Here is a 13,131-nt window from a genome sequence, read left to right as displayed (position 1 = left end):
TGACCGGGACCGGCCACGGGATCGCAACCCTCGGCGTTGCCCCCGCCCCTCGCTCAGCCAGTGAGTGGCCGATCTGTATGTGGGATCCGAACCCTTGGCGGGAGCGCCACCGCGCTTCCCAAGCGGCGCACTATAGCAGTGCACCACCGGGCCGGCCCTATACACTCTATTTCAAATAAAGTCAGGTCTTTGGCGGACAGTTTAGGAGCCACCTGTTCTATGGACTCCCTCTTCCTTCTCTGTTCTTATGGAAATACTTTGAACCATTTGCTCCAGAGCTGGGGACAGGGACAGAGGCCTGCTTCTCTCAGAGTGACTGTCCTGCTTTATCAGCTGGGCAAGGACGGTAGCCTCTGGTGTTCTCAGCTTGTTTCTCCTGTGTGGAGTTTCTGCTCTACAGGTGAGCTGAGACAAGGGCAACCAGGGCTGCAATATTCATGGCCTCTGTGCCTGGAATAGAGCTTCTGTGCGACGAACGAGGGTGTGTTGAGGAAGAGAGCCGCTGATCTATTAGCCACATTGCCAGGAATTTAGCTTATGCAGCTGGGAACTTAAGGGGTGTGACACATGCTGGTGGCCTGTCCCTCTTGGCATCCTTTGACTGGGTGACTGGGTGCTGATGGGGGAGGGGTCCTGTTGTTTTGACCGTGTCTAACCAGAGTGGAGCTTCCACCGTGCTGAGCTGAGGGGTCTGCAGTGAGGGAGGGTCGTGGCTGAAGGACCAGATTATCCTCATTCTTCCTAAAACTTAGTAGCTCTTTGGATAATGTGCTGTTTGCTCTTAAGATAATTTTCAGAAACTTTAAAGAAATGTTTTTTTTAAAAAAATTAATTTTCATGGTTGTGGTTGTTTTGCTGGGTAGCAATTTCACAGAATTCCTCATTCTGACGTTCTGGAAGCAAATGTTTCTCTTAGGCTTTTTTACACTCGCCTAAAGAAAAAGAGAATGAAGACATCATCTGAAATAAGTTTTAGAAAATCCTTATTAGAAAAACCAAAAAAGCAAAAACAAGAAGCCTTCCAGGACTGCATTTCTGGCCAGAGTCGGCCAAGGTTTTCCACCGTGACTGAATACTCCTGCAAACTTTTTAACTTTGCAAAATTCTTTGACGAAGGAGCCTAGGATGCTTCACAAACATGTGTTTCTTTCTTTCAGCAATGTGGACGTTGCATTTAAAATATCTGAATTTTTGCCTCCAGTTTGAAGCCTTCATTTTAAGATAACCTTAGGTTCTCTCTTCATTTACTTGATAGCTTAGGGCTGCTCTAAATTCTGTAAGCCAGAAACTCTAAATGTATTCCTTGATGTCAGTTCATCAAACTTTATGGCATTTCCACCCAGGTCCATCTATCAGCCTTGCTCTGGGTGCACGGGGATCCTGTAGTCAGGGTGATGTTTCAGTCTGTTTTGTGCTGTATAACAGAACACTGAACAGTGGGTAGCTGGTAATGAACAGAAATTCATTTGGTCATGGTTCTGGAGCTGGGAGGTCCAAGATTAGGGGCCGCATCTGTTGAGGGCCTTGTTGCCACATTATGACGCAGTGGGTGGCATTACACGTGGTGAGAGAGCAAGAGAGGGCTGAACTCGCTTTTGTAAGGAGCCCACCACTGTGGTGACAAATCCACTCCTGTTGAGGTCATTAATCCATTCACATGGGCAGAGCGCTCGTGAGGGCCTTGTTGCCACATTATGATGCAGTGGGTGGCATTACACGTGGTGAGAGAGCAAGAGAGGGCTGAACTCGCTTTTGTAAGGAGCCCATCACTGTGGTGACAAATCCACTCCTGTTGAGGTCATTAATCCATTCACATGGGCAGAGCGCTCATGACCTGGTCCCCTCTTAAACGTCCCACCTCCGCACACTGTGCCAAACACTGTGCCAAACACTGTTGCATTGGAGATTAAGTTTCCTACATGTGCACTTTGGGGGACACGTTCAGACCATAGCAGGTGATATGCTCTGTAATCGCAAGGATCCGTTATTTGGAGATTTGGATAGGTAAGAATAAAAAAATTCAATTTTGGCACTTTGCAAGCATTTGATTAATATTGAGATTCTTTCTGGGTAATTTTGTCTCCATCGGGGTCATTACAATAGTCAGAGTTGGTGGCATTTACAATTACATCATGTGAGTTAACGTTGGCCCCTTTAGTAAAATGTCCTATATAGTGTTTCCTGCTGGCCTGAAAGGTTGCCTGACTTCTCAGGGCATCACGGCCCCTCTCTCGTTAGGTACCTAAACTTTCTCGGTCTCTCTTCCACCACTGTGGCATAACCGTATCCCATGATTGCATAACAATTGATTTTCCTCCTCTATTATTCTTTGATTCTTCTATATGATAATGTGAATGAGATTGCCCAGGAGAGCAGAAATCTAGGAATATATATTAAAACCATCACCATGAAACTAACCTCCAATATGGGAAACATGTTACCCTACTTGAACGCTCAGGTTGGTTTATAATTTGTTGACATCTCTGGTTCTTTTTCTGGCCATCTTCCTGTCACTCTGAAAAATTTTAGCTTGCAACTAGACCACCCTATGTTGCCTGTCTTCTCATTTGACTTTTATGCCATGCACATTATTAACCCCTCAAACTAACTCTCTGCTTCGTTCATTCAGTAAAAATTTGAAGGCCTCTCTGCGTGGCTAGCGTAGTGCTAGATGCAGGGTATCCACTATCAGTGAGACGATTTCCTCGACCTTCAGGATTTTTGCAGTCTCATGAGGCGACACACATGAAAACAAATAAATGCAACAATTCAGTGTTCTCCTGTGGAAAAGAATACGCAGGACACACTGATGGCCCAAACGTTGATTCTCACTTCTGCATCAGAAGAAGCTTCACCCGTAGGAAGTGGTGATTAAACAGAGACATAATGGAAGTTTCTGGCAAGAGTGGATTGGACAGAAGTGATGAGGAAGGGCATTCTAGACATAAAAAAACTCGATGAAAATCAATTCAAACAGGCTTAATTTGCACCAGTGGTCTTTTTACCTTACAGCTGGGAGTGTGTGAGCCCCACAGGAGACGACCTTTCCTTGGCTCTAATACTTTTCCTTGTTTTCTGTCTGCTTCTCCAGTTTTCCCAGTGCCAACATCCTCGATAACAGGGAGTGGAGTCATATTTATCTGTCACAGCATCTAACACAATTAGTAGGTCCTTAAAATGTGTTGGGTGAGTGAAGATCATTGATCCATTGATCATTATCCAGTTCAAAGGCAATTCTGTGCCCTGGAAACTAGTTCTGAGCACACTGTGTGTGTGTGTTGATGCCAGCCCGTGTGTCTGCGCCTCCAGCCTTTCTTTAGAAATGCCTGCACTTTAGAGCTTCAGGGAGAAGGGCCAGGCCTGGCTGGAGCTTTCCCCAAAGCGGTAGGGGGGATGCACAGATTCTTAAGAGGTGTGGATTGTGAGTTAAGCGCTGGCTTATGATCCTGTTCCTAATTCTTAAAAATTACTTGCTTTGGTCTGTATCAGGCATGAGTAAGTGAAAAATAGGACAATTTAAGCATCCTTTTACACCTTGACAATCTTTCTTTTTAAAAAAATTATAGGACTAGTAAGTATACTCAACATATGGGAGGTCTTCAAAATAATCATGGAAAGATTCATACCATCCTTAATTCCATTTTTCCATCAACTTTTTAAAGTAGGGTGGGCAAGTGCCATTGCTGGTCTTTCATTCCCCTGAGCTATCCGCTCCTCATTAGATGGGCTTGACCCTCTCAGTAACTCCCTGATTTGCCATCTCCTGGTGCTCCTGGGCTTTACCCCCTGTGGATTTCTGTGCCGTCCCCTAGGCTTGGTTGGAGAGGTAGACAAGGGCAAGCCAACCTTCCCTTTACTGCCTGGTCCATTTTGTCTCCACAGCATATGCCTCAACTTTAAACCCTCAGCAAGAGGACCCCCAGTGTGTCCCAACAGGAAATGACCTTGTGGGTCCATTTCCTCCCACTGACCACCTTCCTCTCAACTCCTAATCTTTGCGATTTCTCTCTTTTCCCCCACCCCTGAGCTGCAGGTCCCCTCTTGGGACACACGCACACGCACATGCGTGCGCACACACACACACACACACACACACACACACACACATCCCTTCCTTCTCCCAGGGACAAAATGCTAATTATCAGTGATATTACAGACTAACACCTTAAAAAGGAAGAATTTAGTTTTGCAACTGCTACATAATTTGCAAAGCAACACATTCTCCAGCAGTCTGGACATATTATTATGCAGAAAGAATATATAATTTCCTACCTCCATTCCGTCACCACCCTCAATCTCCTCCCCCTTCAATTTTAAATTCACTCTCTGGCCTGCCAGGAATAGGAGAAGAGGCAGTTGTGGGCCATGTACTCATTCGAGGCTTTTCTTTAACAAAGAGATGCTGTGCTATTGCTGTTCCGTTAAGAACAGATGTACTCTATCTGAGAGTCCGCTTCACCCTCAATTTCTAACCAGGCAGGAGGGGAGGCGGTGGATTTATCTTCACCTTGCATAAGTGTAGGTAATTGATGACCCGTGTGCACAATAGCCAGGCCACATGCTCTGACAAAGGACTTGTTTTTTTCTGAATCATGATTTATTTTCATTAAGCCTTACAAAGGAAGAAAAATCAAGCTGGATTTAAGCACTGTGTAGCATTTAATGAATCACCTTCCTAAAGAAAAGGAAAATTACACAAACTCTACCAGAAAATTTAGCTGGAATGTTCACCCTAGCTTTATAGTATATACTCAAGTTAATTATGAAAAAATGTTGAATTTCTTAAATGAATCTTTAAAAAAAATCTTGAGCTGCAGTTATATATTCTGGTGAGGCTGAAATTGGTCAAAGGCCAGCTGAATGCCACATGATAGATGCTGCTGAGTCATGCAGGCCATCTGAACTCTGATAATGAGTGTAACAAGTGCAATCAGAGCCCGCTTCTCTTCACGGTGCTGGACCGAAGGTGCTTCCACCTAACTGTGGACTCTCTTTTTCCTTGGGTAACTCACGTATGCACATGTCCGCAGTAACAGACGAGAGTTACCCGAGGAAAAACAGAGTATTCCCAGGACCTGGTATTAGCAGCCACGGTGCTGGACCGAAGGTGCTTCCACCTAACTGTGGACTCTCTTTTTCCTTGGGTAACTCACGTCTGCACATGTCCGTGGTAACAGACGAGAGTTACCCGAGGAAAAACAGAGTATTCCCAGGACCTGGTATTAGCAGCCAATGAATAAATGCACACTGAAGTCAGTCACTCAGGTTGTTGTTGATTTTTATGGAGAGAAAAGGAGATTGCGGAACAAAAACTGGATATGTCAATAAGCTGGCCTGTTATAAATCTCATTTACAAAAGAAGGGGCAGCAAAGAGAAGCCTTAGGCCTGGGTTTCTTTCCAACATTGCTTGTCTTTTGTCCCTGCAGGGCAGTGATGCCGACATGGTGGACAGGAACAAGTGCTGCACCCTCTGCAACATGTCCTTCACCTCCGCCGTGGTGGCCGACTCACACTACCAGGGCAAAATCCACGCCAAAAGGCTCAAGCTGTTGCTGGGAGAGAAAAGCCCTTTAAAGACCACAGGTAGGTGTGTGAACAGGGATCATGGTGAGACACCGAAACCGAGCTCTGTGCCCGTCACATGAGCACGCTCCCTCTTCCCAGACGGTGGCAGTTGTCACTCAACACCTAGAGGGATGGGGGCAGCCCCAGAAGACCCTGCTATTGTGAGACCATTAAATACAATTTCAGGGGCTCCTTCTGTCAAACTGTCTTCTTCAGTAACTCAGCAGCTTGCATCTACGGAAAGGCTGTTTGCATCCTGCAAGANGGGAGCACCGCCGTGCTTCCCAAGCGGCGCACTTATCCAGTGCGCCACCGGGCCGGCCCCCTCCTGCAAACTTTTTAACTTTGCAAAATTCTTTGACGAAGCAGCCTAGGATACTTCACAAACATGTGTTTCTTTCTTTCAGCAATGTGGACATTGCATTTAAAATATCTGAATTTTTGCCTCCGGTTTGAAGCCTACATTTTAAGATAACCTTAGGTTCTCTCTTCATTTACGTGATAGGTTAAGGCTGCTCTAAATTCTGTAAGCCAGAAACTCTAAATGTATTCCTTGATGTCAGTTCATCAAACTTTATGGAGTTTCCACCCAGGTCCATCTATCAGCCTTGCTCTGGGTGCGCGGGGATCCTGTAGTCAGGGTGATGTTTCAGTCTGTTTTGTGCTGTATAACAGAACACTGANGTTTCTGCAGGGCTCCCTCTGACTGTCTCTGTCTCTCATTTTCTCTGCTCAACTGTTGCCTCTGCAGAAGTCACACCCAGCTTTTAGGTCCTACTCATGGTTGGGGGATTACTCTATTAATTTTGTCTGTGCCCTGGGATATAAATCCACAGTCTGATCCAATTAAATCCAGGCCTTTTTGTAGGTATAGAGTTTGAGGTAAATCTTTGAAATTTGTTCTGACGCAAGGAAGGATCTTTTTAGTTGTTTCTTTCCCTGGTTCTCTCTCATAAACTCGCTGGCCTGTGGTTTGGCTCATTGCTCGGTGGGACTTTTAGCTTTCTCTTGATTACTTACCACAAAAATCTCCACTGTTTTTGAGAACACCCTTAAGCCTAAACCTTTATACACTCTATTTCATTTTTTTTTTCCTTTTTGTCTTTTTTCGTGACCGGCAACGGATCGCAACCCTCAGTGTCGTACCCGTACCTGACCGGGACCGGCCACGGGATCGCAACCCTCGGCGTTGCCCCCGCCCCTCGCTCAGCCAGTGAGTGGCCGATCTGTATGTGGGATCCGAACCCTTGGCGGGAGCGCCACCGCGCTTCCCAAGCGGCGCACTATAGCAGTGCACCACCGGGCCGGCCCTATACACTCTATTTCAAATAAAGTCAGGTCTTTGGCGGACAGTTTAGGAGCCACCTGTTCTATGGACTCCCTCTTCCTTCTCTGTTCTTATGGAAATACTTTGAACCATTTGCTCCAGAGCTGGGGACAGGGACAGAGGCCTGCTTCTCTCAGAGTGACTGTCCTGCTTTATCAGCTGGGCAAGGACGGTAGCCTCTGGTGTTCTCAGCTTGTTTCTCCTGTGTGGAGTTTCTGCTCTACAGGTGAGCTGAGACAAGGGCAACCAGGGCTGCAATATTCATGGCCTCTGTGCCTGGAATAGAGCTTCTGTGCGACGAACGAGGGTGTGTTGAGGAAGAGAGCCGCTGATCTATTAGCCACATTGCCAGGAATTTAGCTTATGCAGCTGGGAACTTAAGGGGTGTGACACATGCTGGTGGCCTGTCCCTCTTGGCATCCTTTGACTGGGTGACTGGGTGCTGATGGGGGAGGGGTCCTGTTGTTTTGACCGTGTCTAACCAGAGTGGAGCTTCCACCGTGCTGAGCTGAGGGGTCTGCAGTGAGGGAGGGTCGTGGCTGAAGGACCAGATTATCCTCATTCTTCCTAAAACTTAGTAGCTCTTTGGATAATGTGCTGTTTGCTCTTAAGATAATTTTCAGAAACTTTAAAGAAATGTTTTTTTTAAAAAAATTAATTTTCATGGTTGTGGTTGTTTTGCTGGGTAGCAATTTCACAGAATTCCTCATTCTGACGTTCTGGAAGCAAATGTTTCTCTTAGGCTTTTTTACACTCGCCTAAAGAAAAAGAGAATGAAGACATCATCTGAAATAAGTTTTAGAAAATCCTTATTAGAAAAACCAAAAAAGCAAAAACAAGAAGCCTTCCAGGACTGCATTTCTGGCCAGAGTCGGCCAAGGTTTTCCACCGTGACTGAATACTCCTGCAAACTTTTTAACTTTGCAAAATTCTTTGACGAAGGAGCCTAGGATGCTTCACAAACATGTGTTTCTTTCTTTCAGCAATGTGGACGTTGCATTTAAAATATCTGAATTTTTGCCTCCAGTTTGAAGCCTTCATTTTAAGATAACCTTAGGTTCTCTCTTCATTTACTTGATAGCTTAGGGCTGCTCTAAATTCTGTAAGCCAGAAACTCTAAATGTATTCCTTGATGTCAGTTCATCAAACTTTATGGCATTTCCACCCAGGTCCATCTATCAGCCTTGCTCTGGGTGCACGGGGATCCTGTAGTCAGGGTGATGTTTCAGTCTGTTTTGTGCTGTATAACAGAACACTGAACAGTGGGTAGCTGGTAATGAACAGAAATTCATTTGGTCATGGTTCTGGAGCTGGGAGGTCCAAGATTAGGGGCCGCATCTGTTGAGGGCCTTGTTGCCACATTATGACGCAGTGGGTGGCATTACACGTGGTGAGAGAGCAAGAGAGGGCTGAACTCGCTTTTGTAAGGAGCCCACCACTGTGGTGACAAATCCACTCCTGTTGAGGTCATTAATCCATTCACATGGGCAGAGCGCTCATGACCTGGTCCCCTCTTAAACGTCCCACCTCCGCACACTGTGCCAAACACTGTGCCAAACACTGTTGCATTGGAGATTAAGTTTCCTACATGTGCACTTTGGGGGACACGTTCAGACCATAGCAGGTGATATGCTCTGTAATCGCAAGGATCCGTTATTTGGAGATTTGGATAGGTAAGAATAAAAAAATTCAATTTTGGCACTTTGCAAGCATTTGATTAATATTGAGATTCTTTCTGGGTAATTTTGTCTCCATCGGGGTCATTACAATAGTCAGAGTTGGTGGCATTTACAATTACATCGTGTGAGTTAACGTTGGCCCCTTTAGTAAAATGTCCCATATAGTGTTTCCTGCTGGCCTGAAAGGTTGCCTGACTTCTCAGGGCATCACGGCCCCTCTCTCGTTAGGTACCTAAACTTTCTCGGTCTCTCTTCCACCACTGTGGCATAACCGTATCCCATGATTGCATAACAATTGATTTTCCTCCTCTATTATTCTTTGATTCTTCTATATGATAATGTGAATGAGATTGCCCAGGAGAGCAGAAATCTAGGAATATATATTAAAACCATCACCATGAAACTAACCTCCAATATGGGAAACATGTTACCCTACTTGAACGCTCAGGTTGGTTTATAATTTGTTGACATCTCTGGTTCTTTTTCTGGCCATCTTCCTGTCACTCTGAAAAATTTTAGCTTGCAACTAGACCACCCTATGTTGCCTGTCTTCTCATTTGACTTTTATGCCATGCACATTATTAACCCCTCAAACTAACTCTCTGCTTCGTTCATTCAGTAAAAATTTGAAGGCCTCTCTGCGTGGCTAGCGTAGTGCTAGATGCAGGGTATCCACTATCAGTGAGACGATTTCCTCGACCTTCAGGATTTTTGCAGTCTCATGAGGCGACACACATGAAAACAAATAAATGCAACAATTCAGTGTTCTCCTGTGGAAAAGAATACGCAGGACACACTGATGGCCCAAACGTTGATTCTCACTTCTGCATCAGAAGAAGCTTCACCCGTAGGAAGTGGTGATTAAACAGAGACATAATGGAAGTTTCTGGCAAGAGTGGATTGGACAGAAGTGATGAGGAAGGGCATTCTAGACATAAAAAAACTCGATGAAAATCAATTCAAACAGGCTTAATTTGCACCAGTGGTCTTTTTACCTTACAGCTGGGAGTGTGTGAGCCCCACAGGAGACGACCTTTCCTTGGCTCTAATACTTTTCCTTGTTTTCTGTCTGCTTCTCCAGTTTTCCCAGTGCCAACATCCTCGATAACAGGGAGTGGAGTCATATTTATCTGTCACAGCATCTAACACAATTAGTAGGTCCTTAAAATGTGTTGGGTGAGTGAAGATCATTGATCCATTGATCATTATCCAGTTCAAAGGCAATTCTGTGCCCTGGAAACTAGTTCTGAGCACACTGTGTGTGTGTGTTGATGCCAGCCCGTGTGTCTGCGCCTCCAGCCTTTCTTTAGAAATGCCTGCACTTTAGAGCTTCAGGGAGAAGGGCCAGGCCTGGCTGGAGCTTTCCCCAAAGCGGTAGGGGGGATGCACAGATTCTTAAGAGGTGTGGATTGTGAGTTAAGCGCTGGCTTATGATCCTGTTCCTAATTCTTAAAAATTACTTGCTTTGGTCTGTATCAGGCATGAGTAAGTGAAAAATAGGACAATTTAAGCATCCTTTTACACCTTGACAATCTTTCTTTTTAAAAAAATTATAGGACTAGTAAGTATACTCAACATATGGGAGGTCTTCAAAATAATCATGGAAAGATTCATACCATCCTTAATTCCATTTTTCCATCAACTTTTTAAAGTAGGGTGGGCAAGTGCCATTGCTGGTCTTTCATTCCCCTGAGCTATCCGCTCCTCATTAGATGGGCTTGACCCTCTCAGTAACTCCCTGATTTGCCATCTCCTGGTGCTCCTGGGCTTTACCCCCTGTGGATTTCTGTGCCGTCCCCTAGGCTTGGTTGGAGAGGTAGACAAGGGCAAGCCAACCTTCCCTTTACTGCCTGGTCCATTTTGTCTCCACAGCATATGCCTCAACTTTAAACCCTCAGCAAGAGGACCCCCAGTGTGTCCCAACAGGAAATGACCTTGTGGGTCCATTTCCTCCCACTGACCACCTTCCTCTCAACTCCTAATCTTTGCGATTTCTCTCTTTTCCCCCACCCCTGAGCTGCAGGTCCCCTCTTGGGACACACGCACACGCACATGCGTGCGCACACACACACACACACACACACACACACACACACATCCCTTCCTTCTCCCAGGGACAAAATGCTAATTATCAGTGATATTACAGACTAACACCTTAAAAAGGAAGAATTTAGTTTTGCAACTGCTACATAATTTGCAAAGCAACACATTCTCCAGCAGTCTGGACATATTATTATGCAGAAAGAATATATAATTTCCTACCTCCATTCCGTCACCACCCTCAATCTCCTCCCCCTTCAATTTTAAATTCACTCTCTGGCCTGCCAGGAATAGGAGAAGAGGCAGTTGTGGGCCATGTACTCATTCGAGGCTTTTCTTTAACAAAGAGATGCTGTGCTATTGCTGTTCCGTTAAGAACAGATGTACTCTATCTGAGAGTCCGCTTCACCCTCAATTTCTAACCAGGCAGGAGGGGAGGCGGTGGATTTATCTTCACCTTGCATAAGTGTAGGTAATTGATGACCCGTGTGCACAATAGCCAGGCCACATGCTCTGACAAAGGACTTGTTTTTTTCTGAATCATGATTTATTTTCATTAAGCCTTACAAAGGAAGAAAAATCAAGCTGGATTTAAGCACTGTGTAGCATTTAATGAATCACCTTCCTAAAGAAAAGGAAAATTACACAAACTCTACCAGAAAATTTAGCTGGAATGTTCACCCTAGCTTTATAGTATATACTCAAGTTAATTATGAAAAAATGTTGAATTTCTTAAATGAATCTTTAAAAAAAATCTTGAGCTGCAGTTATATATTCTGGTGAGGCTGAAATTGGTCAAAGGCCAGCTGAATGCCACATGATAGATGCTGCTGAGTCATGCAGGCCATCTGAACTCTGATAATGAGTGTAACAAGTGCAATCAGAGCCCGCTTCTCTTCATGGTGCTGGACCGAAGGTGCTTCCACCTAACTGTGGACTCTCTTTTTCCTTGGGTAACTCACGTATGCACATGTCCGCAGTAACAGACGAGAGTTACCCGAGGAAAAACAGAGTATTCCCAGGACCTGGTATTAGCAGCCAATGAATAAATGCACACTGAAGTCAGTCACTCAGGTTGTTGTTGATTTTTATGGAGAGAAAAGGAGATTGCGGAACAAAAACTGGATATGTCAATAAGCTGGCCTGTTATAAATCTCATTTACAAAAGAAGGGGCAGCAAAGAGAAGCCTTAGGCCTGGGTTTCTTTCCAACATTGCTTGTCTTTTGTCCCTGCAGGGCAGTGATGCCGACATGGTGGACAGGAACAAGTGCTGCACCCTCTGCAACATGTCCTTCACCTCCGCCGTGGTGGCCGACTCACACTACCAGGGCAAAATCCACGCCAAAAGGCTCAAGCTGTTGCTGGGAGAGAAAAGCCCTTTAAAGACCACAGGTAGGTGTGTGAACAGGGATCATGGTGAGACACCGAAACCGAGCTCTGTGCCCGTCACATGAGCACGCTCCCTCTTCCCAGACGGTGGCAGTTGTCACTCAACACCTAGAGGGATGGGGGCAGCCCCAGAAGACCCTGCTATTGTGAGACCATTAAATACAATTTCAGGGGCTCCTTCTGTCAACCTGTCTTCTTCAGTAACTCAGCAGCTTGCATCTACGGAAAGGCTGTTTGCATCCTGCAAGATGTTGTCTGTCACATCTGTGCTGTACCATGTAAGACATTGTGTTTATCATGCTCTTCTCTAGACTCAGTCTTAATTAGTGCTGGTGACGGACAATGTGTGGTGCATTGTGGGTAGGTCCCCTGCCGATGTGTCTGATGCAGGACATGTCCTGCTCTTACCTTGGGGGGTGCGGAGGGAGCAGAGAGGGAAATTGTTGTCTTTAAAACCACTTCAGTTTGCAACAACTGAACTTTTTTTTTGAGGTGGCATTCCTGTCACCTTTGCATGGAATCCTGTGATTGAAGGCTATTAACTTTCACAAGTAAAAGCTTAAATATTGATAACAGTTTATTTGACCTTCTAATTGTTTACCAAAAAAAAAAAAAAAATCTTTTGGAGATCTATCAAATCATGAAACTAAAATATTGTTATAATTCAATCCAGATACACTATTTGGACAAGATTTACATCATGGGGAAGATGTTACTGGACTGTGTTAGAATCCCAAGAAGTTGGGAGTATATTTCATGATGTCTAATCTTTCAGTGCAATTAAAATTTAGCAGTTCATTGTAAGTTGCTGTCTAATGAATTGTGCATAAATCATGGGTGTAATTATTTTTTAAATGGTATTTTGGAAATTAGAGAGAGCTTAAAACAATGCTTGGCTTTTATCCTCACCAGTGTTTTTCTTAAGAAAAATGTCTAATTTTACCTAGAGAATAGCAAGGAATCTTTTGACTGTGTTTTTCTCCTTAGTTTAATTAAAGAGTGTTGACTTTGCGAAGGTGGCTGTGGCATGTGGGCAGAGGACAGAGGCCGGGGCTGCTGGTACATGAGGTACGGACATGAGCCCGGCCTGTGGGTGCACTCGCCCTTCACGAGCAGCCATGCGGCTGCA

The 13,131-nt window shown here is 44.9% G+C and overlaps 1 protein-coding gene across 1 annotated transcript in view; it reads left to right on the top strand.

The window, feature by feature from the left end:
• ZMAT4 (zinc finger, matrin-type 4) overlaps positions 1–13,131 on the top strand; it is a 228,647-nt gene that overhangs the window by 135,272 nt on the left and 80,244 nt on the right. The window contains exon 3 of the mRNA XM_008580522.1: positions 5,428–5,584. Within this exon, the coding sequence (XP_008578744.1) occupies positions 5,428–5,584 (157 nt within the window). The remainder of the gene's footprint in view (positions 1–5,427; positions 5,585–13,131) is intronic.

The sequence above is a fragment of the Galeopterus variegatus genome, unplaced genomic scaffold (genome assembly GCF_000696425.1).
Source record: "Galeopterus variegatus unplaced genomic scaffold, G_variegatus-3.0.2 Scaffold2119, whole genome shotgun sequence".
In the NCBI taxonomy this organism is placed as follows: Eukaryota; Metazoa; Chordata; class Mammalia; order Dermoptera; family Cynocephalidae; genus Galeopterus; species Galeopterus variegatus.
This window is presented reverse-complemented; position numbering and strand designations above follow the sequence as displayed.